The 20,493-nt window shown below is 39.1% G+C and overlaps 1 protein-coding gene across 4 annotated transcripts in view; it reads right to left on the bottom strand.

Moving 5' to 3' along the window:
* Positions 1 to 17,596, bottom strand: part of MAN1A2 (mannosidase alpha class 1A member 2) — a 196,087-nt gene extending 178,491 nt beyond the window's left edge. For 2 of the 4 annotated variants that reach the window (XM_044749479.2, XM_014848270.3), the window contains exon 1: positions 16,457 to 17,596. In XM_044749479.2, the coding sequence (XP_044605414.1) occupies positions 16,457 to 16,758 (302 nt within the window). In that variant the 5' untranslated portion in view covers positions 16,759 to 17,596. Of the gene's footprint in view, positions 1 to 16,410 lie in introns of all 4 variants that reach the window. The other 2 variants (XM_070487132.1, XM_070487133.1) reach the window with 2 other exon arrangements.
* Positions 17,597 to 20,493: the final 2,897 nt, after the last annotated feature.

Genomic DNA, 20,493 nt, shown 5'->3' with positions numbered 1-20,493 from the left:
AAATCACACGGCAAATTAGAAAATACAAGATGAAGGAAAACAATATACCAAAAGTTATGGGATACAACTAAAGCAATGCTCAGAGGGAAATTCACAGTAGTAAATAGCTACATTTAAAAAGAAAATCTCAAATTAATAATGTAACTTTACAATTTAAGGAACTAGAAAAAGAAGATCAAACTAAACCCAAAGCTAGCAGAAGGAAAAAACAATGAATATTAGAGTAGAGATAAGCAAAATAAAGAATAGAAAAACAATAGAGACAATCAATAAAACCAAACGTTGGTTCTTTGAAAAGATCAACAAATTTGACAAACCTTTATCTAAATGAAAAAGAAAAAAAAAAAGATGATACAAATAATCAAAATCAGAAATAAAAATGGGGACATTACTATTAATCTTACAGAAATAAAAAAGATTAAAGAGAATACTGTGACAATTGTACACCAACAAATTAGATAACCTAGATGAAGTGGACACATTTCTAGAAACAGACAAACTACGAAAACTGATTCAAGAAGAAATAGAAAATCTGAATAGATCTCTAACAGGGAAAGAGCTTGAATCAGGAATCAAAAACCTTCCAACAAAGAAAAGCCCAGGACCAGATGGTTTCACAGGTGACTTCTACCACATTTAAAGAAGAATTAACACCAATCCTTCTCAAACTCTTCCCAAAAAACAGAAGAGGAGGGAACCCTTCCTAACTCACTCTGTGAAGCTAGTTCTGATATCAAAGCCAGACAAAGAGAGGACAAGAAAACTACAGACCAATATCCTTTATAAATATATAAGCAAAAATCCTCAACAAAATAATAGCAAGCTGATTCCAAGAGCATATTAAAAGGATTATATACCACGAGCCAAGAGGACTTTATTCCAGAAATGCAAAAGTGATTCAACACAAAAAAAATCAATCAATGTAAACCACCACATTAATAGAACTAAGGGAATAAAATACATGATCACCTCAACTGATGCAGAAAAAGTATCTGACGAAGTCCAACACCCTTTCATAATAACATATTCTGCAAACTAGGAATACAAAGAAACTTCCTTAACATGATAAAGGGCATTCATGAAAAATCCACAGCTAACATCATACTCAATGGTGAAAGATCGGAAGCTTTGCCCCTAAGATCAGGAAAAAGACAAAGATGCTTGCTTTCACCACTACTACTCAACACTGTATTCTAAGTTCTAGCCAGAGCAATTAGGCAAGAAAAAGAAATAAAAGGCATCCAAATTGAAAAGGAAGAAGTAAAACTATCTCTATTCACAGATGGCATGATCCTATATGTAAAGAAAGTTCCAAAGAATCCACAAAATGAATACTAGAGCTAAAAAATGAATTCAGTAAAGTTGAGGGCATAAGAAAAAATCAGTTGTGTTTCTATGCATCAGAAACGAAAAATCCAAACAATAAAATTGAGAAAACAATTCTCTTCACAATAACATACAAAAGAACTAAGTATCTAGGAATAAATTTAACCAAGCAGGTGAAACACTTGTAAACTGAAAACTACAAACATTGCTGAAAGAAATTAGAGAAGACCTAAACAACAGAAAGATGTCAGGGGCTCATGGATCAGAAGACTTAATACTGTTAAGATGACAATACTACCCAAAGTGATCTACAAATTCAGCACAATCCCTACCAAAATTCCAACAGCTGCATCTGCAGAAACTGAAAAGCTGATCCTCAAATTCATAAGCAATTGCGAGTGGCCCCAAATAGTCAAAACAATACTGAAAAGGAATACCAGTTTTGGCGCACTCACACTTCCCAGCGTCAAAACTTGCTACACAGCTACAATAATCAAAGCAACGCAGGGGCTGGCCTGGTGACACAGCGGTTAAGTTCACATACGCCACTTCTGCAGCCTGGGGTTCGCCAGATAGGACCCAAGGCATGGACCTACACACTCCTTACCAAGCCATGCTGTGGTAGGTGTCCCACATATAAAATAGAGGAAGATGGGCACGGATGTTAGCTCAGGGCCAATTTTCCTCAGCAAAAAGAGAAAGATTGGCGGCAGATGTTAGCTCAGGGCTACTCTTCCTCAAAAAGGAAAAAAGAAGAAAAAGTATGGTAGCAGCATAGGATAAAAATATATAGATAAATGAAATAGAACTGAGAGTCTACAAATAAACTCATACTTATATAGCCAACTGATTTTCAACAAGAGTGCCAACCCTATTCAACAGGGAAAAATAGTCTCTTCAACAAATGGTGCTGGGTCAACCAGATAGCCACATACAAAATAATGAAGTTAGACCCCTATCTCACGCCATACACAAAAACTCAGGATGGCTCCACAACCTAAAAATCTAAGGGGACCAGCCCCATGGCTAAGTGATTAAGTTCATGCATTCCGCTTCAGTGGCCCAGGGTTTGCCAGTTCGGATCCTGGGCATGGACCCAGCACCACTCATCAAGCCATGCTGAGGCGGTGTCCCATACAGAAGAACTAGAAGGACCTACAACTAGGATACACAACTATGTACTGGCAGAGTTTGGGGGGAAAAAAAGAGAGGAAGATTGGCAACAGATGATAGCTCAGGGCCAATCTTTAATAAATAAATAAATAAATATGTAAGTTAAAATCACAAAAGTCTTTAGAAAAGAAAAATAAATCTTCACGACCTTAGTTTGGCAAAGTATTCTTCAATATGACACCAAAAGCATAAACGACAAAAGAAAAGTTGGGCTTCAACAAAATTAAAAACATTTTGCATCAAAGGACATTATCAAGAAAATGAAAGAGAACCTAGAGAAAGAGAGAAAATATTGCAAACCAAACATCTGATAAGGGTCTAGTATCCAGAAAATATAAGGAACTCCTAAAACTCAACAACAAAGAGACAAACCACCCAATTTTAAAAATGGACAAAGAACTTGGCCAGACATTTCTCCAAAAAAGATATACAAATGGCCAAGAAGGACATGAAAAGATGTTCAACATCCCTAGTCGTTAGGGAAATGCAAATCAAAGCCACAGAGATACCACTTCACACACACTTCCTAGTGTGGATATAACTTTTTTAAGTGTTGACGAGGATGTGGAGAAATTGGAACCCTCAGACATTGCTGATGGAAATGTGAAATGATTCAGCTGCACTGCAAAACAGCTTGGCAGTTCCTCAAAAAGTTAAACATAGAATTATCATATGACCCAAAACTTCTACTTCTAGGTATACACTCAAGAGAACTGGAAACAGGTACTCAAACAAATACATGCACACACATGTTCACAGCTGCACTATTCACAATAGCTAAAAGGTGGAAACAATCCAAAGGTCCATCACCAGATGAATGCAGAAAGAAATTGTATATATACATACAATGGAATATTATTCAGTCATAAAAAGGAATGAAGTATTGATACATGCTACAAGGTAGACGAGTTTCAAAAACATTACCCTAAGTGAACCAAGTCAGACACAAAATGTCTTATATAGGATGATTCCACTTATGTGAAATATTTACCACATAAGTAAAATATTTACCAGAATAGGTAAATCCTTAGAGACAACAGACTGCTGGTTTTGCCAGGGGCTGGCAGGGATGAGGGAGTGGGGAGTGACTGCTTAATGGGTATGGAGTATCTTTTGGGGATATGAAAATGTGTTAGAACTAAATAGAAGTGGTGGTTTGACAATGCTGTGAACACATTAAACGCCACTAAATTGTTTACCTTAAGATGGTTAATTTTGTTATGCAAAGTTTACCTCAAAAAAATAAATACTTATGAAAGAACTTAGAATCAAGAAGAGCAAATACAACTTTAAAGAACAAAGTAGAAGAACCCACTCTACCTGTCTCAGTCAGTTTGTGCCGCTATAACAAAGTACCATAGACTGAATGGCTTATAAACAACAAAAACTTATTTCTCACAGTTCTGCAGACCAGAGGTCTGAGATCAGGGTGCCAGCATGGCTGAGTTCTGGTGAGAGCCCTTTTCCAGGTTACAGACTTCTGACTTCCCACATGGTAGAAAGAGCAGAGAGAGAGAAGGCAAGCTCGCTCGTGTCTTTTTATAAGGACACCACTAATCCCATTCATGAAGGTTTCACCTTCATGACATAATTGCCTCCCAAAGGCCCCACCTCCTAATACCGTCACACTGGGAACAAGGATTTCAACATATAAATTTTGGGAAGACACAAACATTCAGTCCATAGCATTGCCTAATATCAAGGCTTATCTAAAGCAACATTTATTATCACACTTATTATCAAAACAGCATGCTATGCTAATACAACAGAAATAAACAAAAGGATGTAGAAAACCCAGAAACAAACCTATGAAAATATGAAAAATTGTTATATGGCAGAAACGGCATTACAAATCCATAGAAAAGGACAGACTATTCAATAAGGAGCACAGGGACAACTGGACACCCACATAAAAAAACATAAATTCAATCTCTACCTCATCATACACAAAAATCAAAATCAAGTAGATTACATCCCTAGATGTGAAAAATAAAACTTTAAAACCATAATTAAAAATATAAGAGACTATAACTTCAGGGTAGAAAGGCATTCCCTAAGCAAAATCCAAACAGCAATATCATAAGGGAAAATACTGACAATTTCAATTACATTAAAATTTGAAATTTCTGTAAAACTAAAAACACCATAAACAAAGTATAAAAATAAGGCATCCATTGCAAGAAGATATGTGTAATGCATGTAACAAAGAATTCATCCAGAATGTATAAATAATATCTACAAATAAATAAGAAAAAAAGAGAATACCTCAAAAGAAAAATTGGCAAAAATTATGAATGAGCAACTTGAAGACTAGGAAACCTAAACAACCAATAAATACGTTATTAAAAAAATCCACTTCACTAGTAATCAGGGAAATAAAAACTAAAATTAGCATTGGATTGGTAAAGATTTTTAAAATCTAACAATATCATGGTTTGTAATATGCAGGTGGGTATATAAATTGGTACAACTAATGTACAGACTAACTTAGCAACAAAATTTAGAGTCAATGATGCACATATTTTACAACTCAATAATTCTATTACTAAGTTTTTACCCTGAAGAAAAAAAACACATATGCCCAAGAACACATGTATGAGAATTTTTTGCAGTAATAATATGGATTTAACCTAAAAATACAGCAACAGGGTAATATATAAATAATTTGAGGTTTAATTATACAATGGAATATCTAAGTGGATAAAGTAATTGAACCAGAGCCCAATATATCAACATACATAAATCATTAAAAAAACTTGCATAATGATATATTTAATGTATGTATACATTACAAATATAATAATGTCTATACACTTTACATATATATACTCTATATGTAAAGTATATATAATATACATAATATATAATTATATATATTTATTTTTCTATATAATTTATATCAATATATATGCTGTAGATATATATGCTGTAGTATAAAACCATGAACTGAAAAAGACAATGTCAAACTCAGGCTAGAGATTTACCTCAACAAGGGTAATCTTCAACTAAAATAGGAAAATGTTAAGATTTGAAATAGTGGGCACAGTGATGTTATCTGTTGAAACTTTTATGTATGCGTATAACTTTTTATAAAACAAGAATGATACAAATGACTTAGACCAGATATCAAAACATACTATTATAAAACTATGAATTTAAAATATTGTGGTACTTTCAGGAGTAACTGGAAAGATCCATATGGTTTTTTTTTTAAAAAAAAAAGAACTCTATATATTGAGATATATTATCATTTATTTAACTAATCCCCTATTGACAGACACTTGAATCATTTACAGTACGTCATGTTATAGCTTCAGGGGACCTTCTTGAACATTAGTTTGTGCGCTGATGTGAAGACTTCCCAAGGACAAGTCCTTAGAAGAATTGCTGAATCAAAGAATATGTACTTTAAATTAGTTGGTATTACTAAATTGTTCTTCACAAAAATTCTATTAATTTACACTTACACCAACAGTGTAAGCACAAGAGGAGCCCAACTGCTCAATGTACACTGCACCCTAGGTATTACCAATCTTTTTAAGTAAAGGAAAAAAATCTAGGTCATGAAAAGGTAAATGTTTATTAATGGCATCATATATTAATGGAAAGATAATTCACATTTATTATTATATACAAAACAGATACACACCAAACAGAGATAAACTTTGCATCAGATGTCACCTTTCTTTCAAGTAATTGAAGAGTTTATGTATGTACATATAACTTTATAAATAAATGTACAAATATAACCATAGATAGCTACATATAAATGGTTTTAGATACATAAATACATACCATTGTGCCAGATCTCAATTTAGCACAATGATTGGCATATTTTTTCAGATGCCAGGGTCTGGTTCCTGATTGAAAAAAGCTTCAGAACACTGTACCCTATTTCCAGATAACCCAGTCCATATGCCAGAAATGCAGAAATTAATGGTATAAATGCATATTCAAAAAAAACAAAGAGGAAGAGAGATAAGGCAATAACTTATCTGAAGTCTCAAAAAATGTCAATGACCTAAATGCACGCACCAGAGCCTCAACGGGGCAAAAAGGTTTCTCTAAGACTCCTAGAATCTGACTCCAAAGATAATGATATACGCTTTAAAAATGATGTTAAGATTTGAACCTAAGATTTAAATTTTTCAGTAGTGTCTGAGTCAAAATTAATCTTCTATAACATTCTCCAGTTATTCCCAATATTTAGTATAATGCTTGACGCACAATAAATACTCAAAGACACTTGTTGAATAAATGAACATGACCAATATTTTTTAATGGTTAACATCAATATCACTAAGGAGAGGCCAAGCAATCTTCCTAAGTAATAGAGGTTGATTTTATAAATACATAAACATCAAAAATGTAAAAGGAAAAACAGTGCACACATCGCCCTTTGTAGTCTTCAGATTATTTCATACCATTTTTTTTAAACTACCTATATAACTTGTCCCTAAAGTTCTTATTAAGATACAAAGAACAAAAGAGAATAGACATTTTCAATGGCATCTCTCAATATTAAGGTAAGGAAACTATAGCCTTACATCAAAGAAAATTTTGCATCAGGAGTAATAAGTGCCTTCACAGAATCCAAGGCCTGAATTATTCAAGGACTCTTGTTTTCCACAGACTCTATCCTCAAGTCTTAAGTAATGAATTAAGAGATGCAATTGTTAACTGGGCTCAAAAATGACACCTGGAGATATTTTTATAAATATACCTATTGCCTTCAGGTTGGTATACAAAATGTTCAATAAAGTCCACTTTAAAGCTTATGAGAAACAAAAATATATAAAACAGCATTTCATTCATTTACACTTTTTAAACTGGTACAAGTTTCATTACAGTCATGCGTCACATAATGATAGATATGTTCTGAGAAATACATTGTTATGCAATTTCATTGTTGTGAGAACATCACAGCATGTACTTACACAAACTTAGATGGTGTAACTCACTACACTCCCAGGCAGGCTACACAGTACTAATCTTATGGGACCACCATCCTATATGTGGTCAGACATTGACCACAACATCACTATGCAGTGCATGACTAAATAAATAATCATATGATAATATAAATAAATTACATTTATAAAATGATTTTTTAAATCTTAATTTTTATATATAAAAATGACACTGCTAATTCCTATTTAGAATACGTTTTATTTTCACAGCATTTGTGATCTTTTTTTGGCAGCGAAAGATTTGCCCTGAGCTAACGTCTGTTGCCAATCTTTCCCTTTGTTTTCCCCCTCCCCAAAGCCCCAGTACATGATGCAAATCTTAGCTGTAAGTCATTCTAGCTCTTCTATGTGAGCCACCGCCACAGCATGGCAACTGACAGGTGGGTGGCGTGGTTCTGTGACCGGGAAGTAAACCCAGGCCGCCGCAGCAGTGAGCACCAGATTTTAACCACCGGGCCATCAGGGCTGGCTCTGTTATGTCTTGAACTACATTACTACACATTCTTCAGTTCCTTACTTCATAAAATTACTAGCATTTCATATGCATGAGCTCGAAGGACATCTTTAAAGATCCAATCAATTCTCTCATTTCATAAATAAGGCACAGAGAAGTGAAACAGCTTATCTAAACACACTCCAAAAATTAAGGACAATGCTGAAACCAGAAACTCTATCTCTTAACACTGAGCCCAATGTTCTTTTCTTTATTATTCTTTATAATAAATCTTAAAACCCAGTCTGAAAATAAATCTCCAGTACATTCCTCATTACAGCCATGTGCTAAAAGGAAGAAGTTCCACCAAAAATTCAACGGCAATCAAAATAAACTTTTCTGACAAAATTTGCATAATTATGGAAAATGAAAGCAGCAAAATCATTTTCCTAGCTAATGAATACATGGAGTCAGCTGAAACCATAAGTTAAATATTGTTATAGTTTTCAAACAACAGTAAACATAATGTTTGTCCAGTTAATCAATTAAATTAATGTTTACCACATGCTACTGATTTTGAATAGACGTTTAGCTTCTGCGATGCCAACTTTCCAACTTTCGGCATGATCTAAATTTTACAGCACCCATAGTGGTAAACGTGAGATTAGTAATACCTATCTTACAGATTTGATGTAAAGACAAAAGGCTAAATATGTGAAAATACTCATCACATACTCTCTACTGTTTTCTTCCTTTTTTCCTAAAGAAGGAGCTCAATGTGAGGGCATGCAAATACCTTAGATATATTTGTAGGATTAAGTATATTCTAGATAGGACGAACACAAATTATTGCCTAATTTTTTTTAATTATTTTTATAAACGGCCTTTATTAAAGACTGTATTCTTCTTACCTTAAGACATCATTCCTCCTACTTTTGCATCTTCTCTCTCAATACTTCCTTGCATTGTGTTTACACCTTCTCTTTGTGGAATCTGTCACCTTGCCATGAGCATCATTTATTCAATAGGTATTTACTTTTATTAAGGACTGAATGTACTTCTACCATTGGAGATATAAAGAGAAATAAAAGACAGTCATTTGTCCTCAAGGAGCCCATGTTCTATTGGGAGAGACATAAGTAAGCAAATGAGTGCAAATATGCAATCACAGACAATACGGGAGAAAGAAGTACACGGGAAAAAGACTACCTAAAGGCAGGGGAGATAAGGGAATAAATCTATATGTGGGTTTGGGCAATCTCAGCTGTTAACGGGTAAATTAACATTAACAAGAACCCTGTAGACCAGAGAATACTATTAGTAAATACGATTAAATGTAAATCACTCAAGGTAACTCAAGCACAGATTTACAATAAATAATGATAAAAAAATAAAATCTAATCTTAAACTACATGTTATACAGGCTATATAATCTACATCAGGGGCCGGGCCGGTGGTGCAGCGGTTAAGTGTGCACGTTCCGCTTCTCGGCAGCCCAGGGTTCGCCTGTTCGGATCCCGGGTGTGGACATGGCACTGCTTGGTAAGCCATGCTGTGGTAGGCGTCCCACATACAAAGTAGAGGAAGATGGGCACAGATGTTAGCTTAAGGCCAGGCTTCCTCAGCAAAAAGAGGAGGGCTGGCAGTAGTCAGCACAGGGCTAATCTTCCTCAAAAAAAATACATAAATCTACATCAGTCTATGTTAATAATTTGGAAGGAATACTCTAAGATTGTGCTTGATCCTTTAATAAGAAGAAAATCCAAAAGAAATATTAATAAATAAGAGTAAATAAATATTTCATAGGCCTAGAACACTTCTTATAAAACCCAAGACAGGCGTCGGCCTGGTGGCACAGCGGTTAAGTTCGCCTGTTCTGCTTTGGCAGCCCAGGTTCGCTGGTTTGGATCCCAGGTGCGAACATGGCACCACTCAGCAAGCCATGCTGTGGCAGGTGTCCCACGTACAAGGGGGAGGAAGATGGGCACAGATGTTAGTTCAGGGCTGATCTTCCTCAAAAAAAAAAAACAAATTCTGGAAAGGCTATTATAGCTTTTAAAGCAAATAAACTAATGCTTGAACAAATTTTATTTCCTTGAAATATTTAACTTCATCCAATAAATACTGTTCAGATATTAACATTCAGCTTCTGGGGCATTGCACAGTATGTCATCTCCTGGAATTTTCAATACTCATTAACCAAACGTGAAAATCACGACTTCCACCTCAGCATTCCGAACTTTAACCGTACCATACAAACAGTTTATTCATTTCTGAGGAGAATGAAAAACATACTGCTATACTCAGTGACTTGATAATGCTGAATTAATAAAAACAACGTCACTGTCACTTTGCTTAGGATCAAAATTAGACTTTAAATAAGAGTATACAAAATGTTATCTGGTGAGCAGCCCCCAAATACAGCTCTTCCAAGTCAGTATTAATACTTACAAAAGAAATAGAAAATGAGAAAAACTAAGACTATCAAAGAAATAAGAGCCATCATGTCAGAAACTGGAAGAACTCTTATTAATTTATAACCACACCTCGATTGTACAGAACCAACTTTACCTCAATGAAATAAACAATGCCCAAACTACCACCTTACCCCAACTACAACTTAGCTCAGAGACCGAAGCACCTGTCCCAGTGAGAAAATGTGACAGAGATCTCCACGCAGTCAGCGCACTGTTCAACTTGCCTTTCTTCACAGTCTCTTCCCAATTCTTACCTTATTATCTAACTAGCGAGGTTCTGTGAGAGAACAGCTCCTGGAGAATGGGGGAAGTAAGTGCATGAGAAGCAAACTGAAAAACTGTACTCTAGGTGGTAAGGGACAAGACAAGAAGAATCTCAGTAGCCATCCATGCGGCCAATTGTGCTCTGAATGTGGGAAGTGCATAAAAATCTACTCCAGCACCAAAGCAGTTGAGAGGACTAAAGATGCTACTATCATAGCAGAACAGAGGAAAACAGACTGAGAGCTGCAACTACAGAGCTAAAAGGCTATTCACTCAATACATAAGGAAACAAACAAAAAAAAAGAAAAAGCAACGAAGACACATACATCAGACTGTCGATAAACATCAAGTACAAACAGACCTTACCTTACTCACGTCTGAGTAAAGGGAAGTAGGAAAAACAACCATGAGCCAGTAGGGGTAAACATAAGAGAAAGTCCATCAGACTTAAAGGATAAAACGATGTGACCGCCCCAAAACAGGAGCAGAAAGCCCTAAGCAAAGAGCAAGACAGGGAAAAAAAAGGCATGGAAGAAGGACGAGATGAGGAAAGATAGTAAGAAAATTAAAATCATAATAGTGAGATTTAAAATCTCTACTCACAATAAAAAGCAAAACTCAATCAAGGAAAAGCTACAAATCAGGACATAAAAATCTTAAGAAAATCTCACTAAAGCATACTGCAATCTGGACCAGCCACATGTCAAGTTCAACAGCCACACGTGACTACTGACTACCACACTGGCCAGCACAGGCTTAGAGTGATTATGTCTAGTACAATATCACACAGCTAGTTAGCAGACCCAAGTCACAATCTCAGCTCCTTCTGATTCCAAAGCTTATGTTCTTTCTGTGTGAGGAAACCGTCAGCAGTTAACATATACCTGACCCTCAAGTACTCAATTCAGACTAACAAAATGCTAACTACAGGAGGCAACTTATTGGCAGTTCGAATAAATATTTTAAAAACAAAACAAAAGCACAAAGCCCAATGTCAGAAGAAATGAAAAAGAAATGAAAGAAATTAGTAAGTAAAATTTTAATTAGATAAGTCTATTATGTGCACAAATTATGAACACACTATTTTGTCTATCAGTGTATATTTATAACAACATTCATGTCTATTACAACCAATACCTGTTTTGATTACTTTAAAATCACAGATGCTAAAAATGACTATCATCGACATCAAACTACACATTTTATGTTGCTATCATCTGAAAGGTACATATTGTTTAAAAACTCTGGATTATTTAGGAACCACTTAACAGAAGGGACATGTAGATTTTCTCATGAAAATACTTTATCTTAAATTCATGTAATATCAATTATATAAAGTATTAATTACATATAGTGTATATTTTTTTAGTAATCCATAGCCATGTCAGACAGAAACTGGGAGTTATCCTGGACTCCTTCGTCCTCCCACCTTAGCCGCCATATTCAATCAACCACCAACTTCTGCAAAAGTGAACAGTTTAACATCTCTTCAATCAACCACCTTTCTCCACTAATTTCTCTCCTCCTCCACTGTCACCACTGTGGTCTAAGCCAATATCCTCTGTGACCTAGACCCCCCCCCAACTGCTTTCACTACATTTCCTCCTGCTCCTCGCCAATCTATGTTTACACTGCAACCAAAGTGATTATTTAAATTTTTTAAAAATGATTATGTCATTCCCTTGCTTTAATGAAAACTCTACAATGACTTCCTATAGTACTTAGGATAAAGACCAAAATACTTAACTACAAACTCTCCAGGATCCTGCCTAGGGATTCCAAACTCAACAACAACCAGGTTAAATATTGATTCATTAGAGAGATTTACTTATCTGGCAACCTAATTGAGTGCATAAAATGAAGAGCACATGGCCCTCTTGAGGGAGTAGCTGCTGCCCAGACGCAGCTGAGTGTTGCCATCTGAAATACAGACTTGGGGGTTGCCATATCCTCTAATTTTTCAAGAGAAATCAGAAATCTAGACTTTCATGTGCAATCTCCTAATCTGTGAATGCTGGCAACTAATTCAAACCGTCCCAACAATAAGGAGGTTGAATCTGACCTCTCCTCTAGTGTCTTCAGCCAGCCCCACACCGCTGATCTCTACTCCAAGCGTACCGAACATTTCTCAGACCCTCAACGATGCCAAGATTTTTTACCTTAGGGCTCTCACACAGGTCATGTCCTCTGCTTTGCCCACTTTCTCCTACATCTCCCCCTCAGTTAGCAATCCATCTCCTATCTGTTCTAAGTTTCTGAGCCACTGCTTCCCCAGCAAAGCCTTCCCTATTCCCACTGCCCACCGCACCCACCCCCGATGGCTAAATCACACCATTATGTGTTCTAATAGCAGTGAGCACAACTTCATAACACTCACCACACCTCGAAAATAAGTGTATTTGTTTCATGCCCATCATCCCCCCCAGACCAGAAGCTCCATAAAAGCAGGGCCCGACACATAGTAGATATGCAATATACATTTGTTGCTAACTAGGTTTGGTTATAAAATGTTCCTTTAGACAATAAGGTTCTGGTGTACTTTTAAAATATTAATTAACCTGTACGCAACTTTTCAGAAACATGCACGGTATTTAAAGGTAAGTAGGCTCAGAATGAAAATATTCAATTAAAACTATAATTATTGATAATAATAATAATAGCTAATATTTATTGAGCATTTACTAAATGCTAGGAACTACGTTGAGCACTTTACATGTACTGTCCCGTGAACTATGTTGAACACTTTGCATGGACTATCCCGTTCAATATAACAATCTGTAAAGAAGGCCCCACTGTCATCCAGAGGAAGCACCTTAGGCATACAGTTTACAAATTTGCTCAAGATTCCATATCTAATCAATAACAAACTAGGGTATGAATCCATGCAGTCTGACTCCAGAGCTTAAGCACCTAACTACTATACTGATTCATTAATAAAGAAAAGCCATTATTCAACAAGTATCTCGTAAATACTGTGAATAAGAAATAATGGCCATGATTTCTTTTTCATTATTTATCCATTAAAGTCAGGCTGCTCATCCCTCTATCCTGCACCTTTCTCCACACACGCAAAATTAATATAAATTATCAATTTGTATTTTCCAAATTAAGAAAGATTTTTTGACCACACCCAAAACAGGTATGATCTTAGTACCAACTAATTCTGTTAAAACGCTATCTTTCTTAGGCTCGCCTGGCGGCGTAGTGCTTAAGTTCACGTGCTCCAGCTTGGTGGCCTGGTGTCTGCAGGCCCAGATCTCAGGTGCAGACCTAGCACTGCCCGTCAAGCCATGCTGTGGCAGCATTCCATATACAATAGAGGAAGGCTGGCAACACACGTTAGCTCACTGCCAATCTTCCTCACAGAAAAAAGAAAAAAAAAAAGCTATCTCTCTGAATTACTTTTAAATAAGTTAGTGTTTATACATTAGTTTGATGTTTTACGTCTCACATTTTAAACATTATTTGCACAATCTCTAATTCGAAGTGTATTTCATTGCTCAAATTAGAAGAATTCTTATCACTACAGACTGTCTTTTCAGATATGGTAAGCGACAATAAATAACATACTAAACAAATATAAAAATACACTGATATAACCACAGAAATATGCACAGAGATAATACACAGATCCCTCATTACCTGAGCTCTCACTATTTAGAGTCTTGCTTTTCAAAACTCAGGAACCAAACATATTTGAATAAATTCTCATATATACCACTTGTTATCCAGACTCTTCCTATCCAAAACTCAGGATTTGGCTCACTCACCAACCCTTGCTATCAGAATAATTCATCTCTCACTCCAAACTCAGGAACCCAATAGTTTTGGATAGCAACACACAAGCCCATGTATTCACAGGCTATATAAATTTAAGAATCCTTGTTTAAGAGATTTAAGTAGGCTTTTAAAAATGTGAATAAAATGCACATAGCTGTTATTTCCACTCAAAATTTAAATTTTACCTCCAGTTAACTGAGAATTTTTCTGTAAATTTCTTTTTTGTGTGTGAGGAAGACTGGCCTTGAGCTAACAACTGTTGCCAATCTTCCTCTATTTTTGCTTGAGGAAGACTGTGCTGAGCTAACACCTGTACCAATCTTCCTCTATTTTAAGTGGGACACCACCACAGCATGGCTTGATAAGCAGCGCTAGGTCTGCACCAGGGATCTGAACCAGCAAACCCGGGCCACGGAAGCGGAGCATGGGAACTTAACCACTACACCACCAACCTGGCCCCTGTAAATGTTTTTAAACTAAAATGTTGTCACATATTTTTAACCTTTAGATCACACTTAAAATATTTTAAAAAACTGTTTACTATACGACAAATTACTGTAATAAAAGAGTTAAAAAATGTTAATGCGTGGCTATCAAAGAGTTCTAAAGCCAATCTTACATCTTTTTTTTCAAATATTATATAGCTTATATAAATACCATGGGAAATCAGATTTTCAAGGAAACAGTACTTTCAGTGTTAATTTTTCAGCAACATATTTCACACATCACATCAGATTTTTCTCAGTCACAAAGAGCAAAGGGCAAAATAAAGGAAACAAATGCAAAAGACTACAGAAGTTGAAAATGATGGCAAAAATTCCATATTAATTTAGTGACAGAAGAATGGTATGAGACAATTTTAGAACTAACAACTCGATAAAGTTCAGCCAAAAGTCAAAGAACCAACAAGCAAATAATGAATTAAGCAGATTGAGAAAAAGGAAAAACCAGCTCTCATTACAACAGTGCATTCTCCCAAGTATTTAACTTAGACTCACATTTGAACTCAAGCTTTTTCAAAAACGTGGTACTTGATAAAAAGTTAAAACTAAAGTCAGCTGAAAACAGAACTCGAGCAAACGATTTTTTTTCATATACTCAAAAATTATTTTAAGAAATAGAGAAGAAAGGGAAAAGATTTCACAGGTAAAAAAAAAACGTAGGTTTGAAAAAAGTAAACTACTTTCTCAAACTCTTCTGATACAAATTACATAAATGATTCAAAGGAAATGTAACTAGAGCTCCCGTTTTATCCTAATTTGCTATACTCTCCCAAGAGCTCACTTCAGATTTGATTTGAAAGAACGTGACCTCTTTAATCGAACAGATTCTAATAGTTACTTGACACCCTCTATCTCTCACATTAAAAAAAAAAATCAGAGCAATATTAAATTAAAAACATAATCAAATCTTGTCTACAAGACTCACAAAGTGAAATGATTTAAGATTCAATGATATCGTTAACTAATTCCACACAGAGCACCAAAACACACCCGCTGAAAATAACAAAAATCAGGATATTTTTGCATGTTAAGAAACGACCGGTATATTCTGCTCATTTTGTCTTCCTAAAAAGCTAAGATTCACTACTAAGCTTCAACTACAAGCCAGAGAATGACAGCCCTTTGGTAGGGAACAAACCCATAGATATCAGGATACCATGGATCTATTTCACAGGGTGACACAATAACTCAATGCAACACATTCTTCACAAATGAAGGCGCAGCATATGCTGCTATCGCTTTAGATTAAGTTTTCATAACCTCCATTCCCAGTTGTTCACATTAGACACAACATCTCTGAGCACAAATTTTTCTCCTATATAAAACGAAGGAGTCGTCTTTAGATGGGGCTCTAGGCGTCCTTTCAGCTTATGGTTCTATTCAACCAGTTTTGAAATAACAATACAACTCTTACAACTCAGGGAGAATTACATTCAAAAGTACAACGCAAAAAGAAATGACCGATTTGAGGCAATAAGCCATACCTTGCTCTGCCAAATGTTAATGTCAGAACTTCTGAAATAAACAAACCTGTGTCTATGTTCATCGGGTCCATGGATCAGGAAGACTCCAGGGTTCTTAGCCCCTCTGTTGGCATCTACATGAGGAATTAACACATCTTCCAAACCCAGATCAAAGCGTTTGTGTTTTGAAGAGTCTGGAAGGAAGAAGAATGCCCCAAAACACAGGGTGATGAAGGCACTTAGAATAAGGAGGAGGATAAACTTCTCAGAAAGTCTCAAAGTCGCCCTGTGATGGGGGAAGGAAGGCGGCCCCAGGTTCAGAGGAGGTATCCTTCGTCCGGATAGGGGCAGCAGGGCTGGGGTAGTCATCGTTTACGCTCTTGGACAGAATATTTTATAAAGTTCTCATCTTACATCAAATGTACAATGCATTGAACAGTCCTCAAAATCTTGGCAAAAATGGGGAAACTCAATTTTTCTCCCCTTAACGGACTGTTGTGCTTTTTAATAGGGCACCTCTTTCACGCTCGTCCAATTACATTCAGAAACGTGCGCGGCCCCCAAACGATGGCTAGTGTATGTTCTGTTATATTTTCTTGGCCATTTGGCTTTCGGTACCTCCTCGGGTTATTCCAAGCCTCCTCTCCATTCCTAAGGGTAGATGAGGCAAGCAGCACTGCGGAGACGATGCAAGGTGGGCTCTCCCACTCCTGTACACAGCCAGATGCTCCGCTGTGGTCTCCCGCCCCAAAAGGGGGCCTGATGAGATCCGAGGAGTTGTAGAAGGCTCGCTGAACCCCCTATGACGCTTCGACGCCAGGATCCCTTCACCTCGGCGGTGGAAAAAGAAGGGTCTGCTCGGAAGTCCGCCCCCGGGGAGGGAGGAAGGTCCCACCTCGCTGAAGCCGAGGCAGCAGCGCCGGGTGAAGGAGCGGCAGGGCTCGGACGCCCGCGCCTCCCGACGCCGCCCGCAAGCCCCGGGCCCCCGGGAGAGCTCCGACGCTGCCCCTCGACGGCCGGCGCGAAGGGCATTCGCCGCCGCGCTACCTGCCCTGCCGGCCGCCGCCGCCGCCGCCGCCGCCGCTGTTGCTACCGCCCGGCTCTGCGAGGAGCGGAACTTCCTCCGCGGGCGGCCACTGAGCGGCCCCGGCGTGCGCGGGCGAGGGGAGGGGAGCGCGGCGGCCGCCCCGCCCGGCTCCTCCCCTCCTCCTCCTCCTCCGCCTTCTCCCGGCGGCCGGTTAAGTCAGCCCCGGCGCTTGCTCCCTCAGCGAGGCCGCCGGCGCGCGAGCCCCGCTGCGTGGGAAGACGCCAAGCCACGGCCCCTCGGTCCGAGAGCCCGGGACGGGCGCCTGCTCATTCCTCGCCCAGCCCTGGGGAGGCGGCGGCGGCCCCGGGCGCGCGGAGGTCGGCTCCGTCTCCCTCCGCCCGGCCGCCGGCCGCCCTCGGGCCTCCTCCGCGATGCCTCCGGGCGCTCGCAGCTGCTCGATCTGGCGGCGGCGGCGGCGGCGGCGGCAGGAGAGGCAGCGCGTCCACGCGGTGCGGGGCTGCGGCCCGGGCCTCGGCCCTGCCTCCCTCGGCCCGCAGAGCGCCGACCAGCCGGGAACCGAAGCCCGTTGGGCAGACGCGTGCGCGGGCCCGAGGGCCGAGGGGCGGACTGTGCGGGCCGGCCTACCGCCCCGACTCGCGAGTGGGCGTCCCCGGGCGGCGGAGTGTGAGGTGCGCGCGCACGCGCCCGGCCCCGCCGCCGCCCCTCCCCCGGCCGCGCTCCGGCCTAGCGCCGTTGCGGGCTCCGCCGCCCGCGCTCCCCGCGCTCCCCGGAAGCGTCCTGCCGCCGCCGGCCGGCCGCGCCACAGGGGAACGGCGCCCGTCTACGCTTCCATGGTCGCTTCCCCTGCGCGGAGCGCTGGGCCATCGCCAGCTTTCCGGGGTTGACCCGGCCTTTGGGCGAGAGGGAGGAGGGCTCAGGTCGTGAAGGTTTCTTGCAATTAAGGGTTCCTGGAATTAACGGGCGCTGACGGCCGAGGTTAACGTTTATGGTTCTATTCAACCTATTCTTCTATTCAATCTATTCTATTCAATCTATTCATCTTGCTCTCTGGAAGTCTTGTCTTCCATTATAGACTATTGGTGCCTAGGGCTCAGTGACAGGGTCTCAGACTTCCAGGAGGCCCATGGGCACGTTGTTGGGCACCTGAGGCTCGATTCAGCGATACTGAGCCCCAACCATGTGCCAGGCTGTGTGTTAAAAATAAAATGGCGATCTTGCCCTTTTGATTAGGTTTCCTTTCTGAGGAATCTGTGACAGCAGCCTATATGACAGCAGCTTCCTCCTACTTCAATTTCTGAAGACGTTCTGCCGCCGTCTCCACACCCCACCACCACCCCTCCCGTAAAAGAGACGTATGAAGGAGGAGGGGCTAAAATCCAAAATGACAATGTTGTTTAAATTCAGGCTTAAAAGCAATCTGAGTCAATTCTATTATCCATAGTATTCAGAAGAACCATGCTGTGATTAAGTACAAAAAGTTTCTCTAATACGTATATATTCTTGCTTCCAATTTACTTGCAGATGGCGTTTTATTCAAATATGAAGGTAAGTTGTCATTCCCTCAACACATCCTTACTGGTGCCTGGGAACTGGAGAGGTGGCCCTTAAATAGGAGGGGAAAAAATGTCGGCCTTAGGTTAAAAATCAAGCAAAAAGTCCTGTTCGTTGGCACAATTAAAAGTACATTCCAGTCTACACTGTTTCCAGAAGCTCTGCGTGTCTAACTACCTACCATACGACAAAAGAAGCCATTGTCGTTGAACTTGCTTCACCAAATAAAGACAAACATGTTAAAGGCCACCTGTCACGAGTTCACCCAGTCAAGCTGGCAGTAAAGAGTGCCCAGTTCAGAGTAAATGTAGTAAACTTCCTGCCTTCTCCACGTGTCCTTATAAAAGGTGCCAAGTTGACAGTTTCTAATGCTGAGCCTCTCTAAGACAAAGGAAAAGAAACCCACTTTGCTTTCTGGCTGTCAAAGTTATTTATTTTCCAGGAAAAGATCAGGGGAAATAAATATTGACCTCTAAATGAAATAGTGAGTTATACTTACCCGTCTTGAAAAGTAAGTATTTCTAGGTTGCCGCCAAATCATTAACCCCAGTGACATCAATCATATGAAAACTGCCATAACCTAGTTGACAAGTGTAACTTAAGCGGGCTCAACTTCACAGCCTGTGAAGCAGGCTTATATGTGCCCCTCCTGTTTATTGCCCTCCTGTTTTGCAAAACTCATTTTTTTCTTCAGGAGAGTAAAAACATCATTATTCAAATTAGGGTTTATTGCACATGTCCAGATACAGTGTGATTCCAAGGCCATCGATGTTATCAGTTATTTTATTATACAGTAGTCCCCCTTATCCACAATTTTGCTTTCCATGGTTTCAGTTACCTGCAGTCAATCGTGGTCTGAAAATATTACACGGAAAATTTCAGAAATAAACAATTCCTAAGTTTTAAATTGAGTTCTGTTCTGAGTAGCGTAATGAAATCCTGAGGCATCCCATTCCAAGACGTGAATCATCCCTTTGTTGGATCTCCAACCATCAGCATCATTATAGCTGGATGATCCTCCTGACGTGTGGTCAGAAGGTCAGTAGTAGCCAAATGCTGTGTTACAATGCCTATGTCATTCACCCTACTTCATCTCATCACATAGGTGTTGTGTCATCCCACATCATCGCAAGAAGAATGTGTACAGTACAATAAGATATATATATATATTTTTAAAGACTTTATTTTTTCCATTTTTCTCCCCAAAGCCCCCCGGTACATAGTTGTATATTCTTTGTTGTGGGTCCTTCTAGTTGTGGCATGTGGGACGCTGCCTCAGCGTGGTCTGATGAGCAGTACCATGTCCGCGCCCAGGATTCGAACCAACGAAACACTGGGCCGCCTGCAGCGGAGCACGCGAACTTAACCACTCGGCCACGGGGCCAGCCCCAGTACAATAAGATATTTTAAGAGAGAGAGACCACATTCACATAACTTTTATTATAGTATATTTTTACAATTGTTCTATTTTTAGTTATTGTTGTTAATCTCTTACTGTGCCTAAT

The sequence above is a fragment of the Equus asinus genome, chromosome 16, assembly GCF_041296235.1.
Source record: "Equus asinus isolate D_3611 breed Donkey chromosome 16, EquAss-T2T_v2, whole genome shotgun sequence".
Lineage (NCBI taxonomy): Eukaryota > Metazoa > Chordata > Mammalia > Perissodactyla > Equidae > Equus > Equus asinus.
Note: the sequence above shows the minus strand (reverse complement) of the source record. Positions and strands in the feature narration are given on the sequence as shown.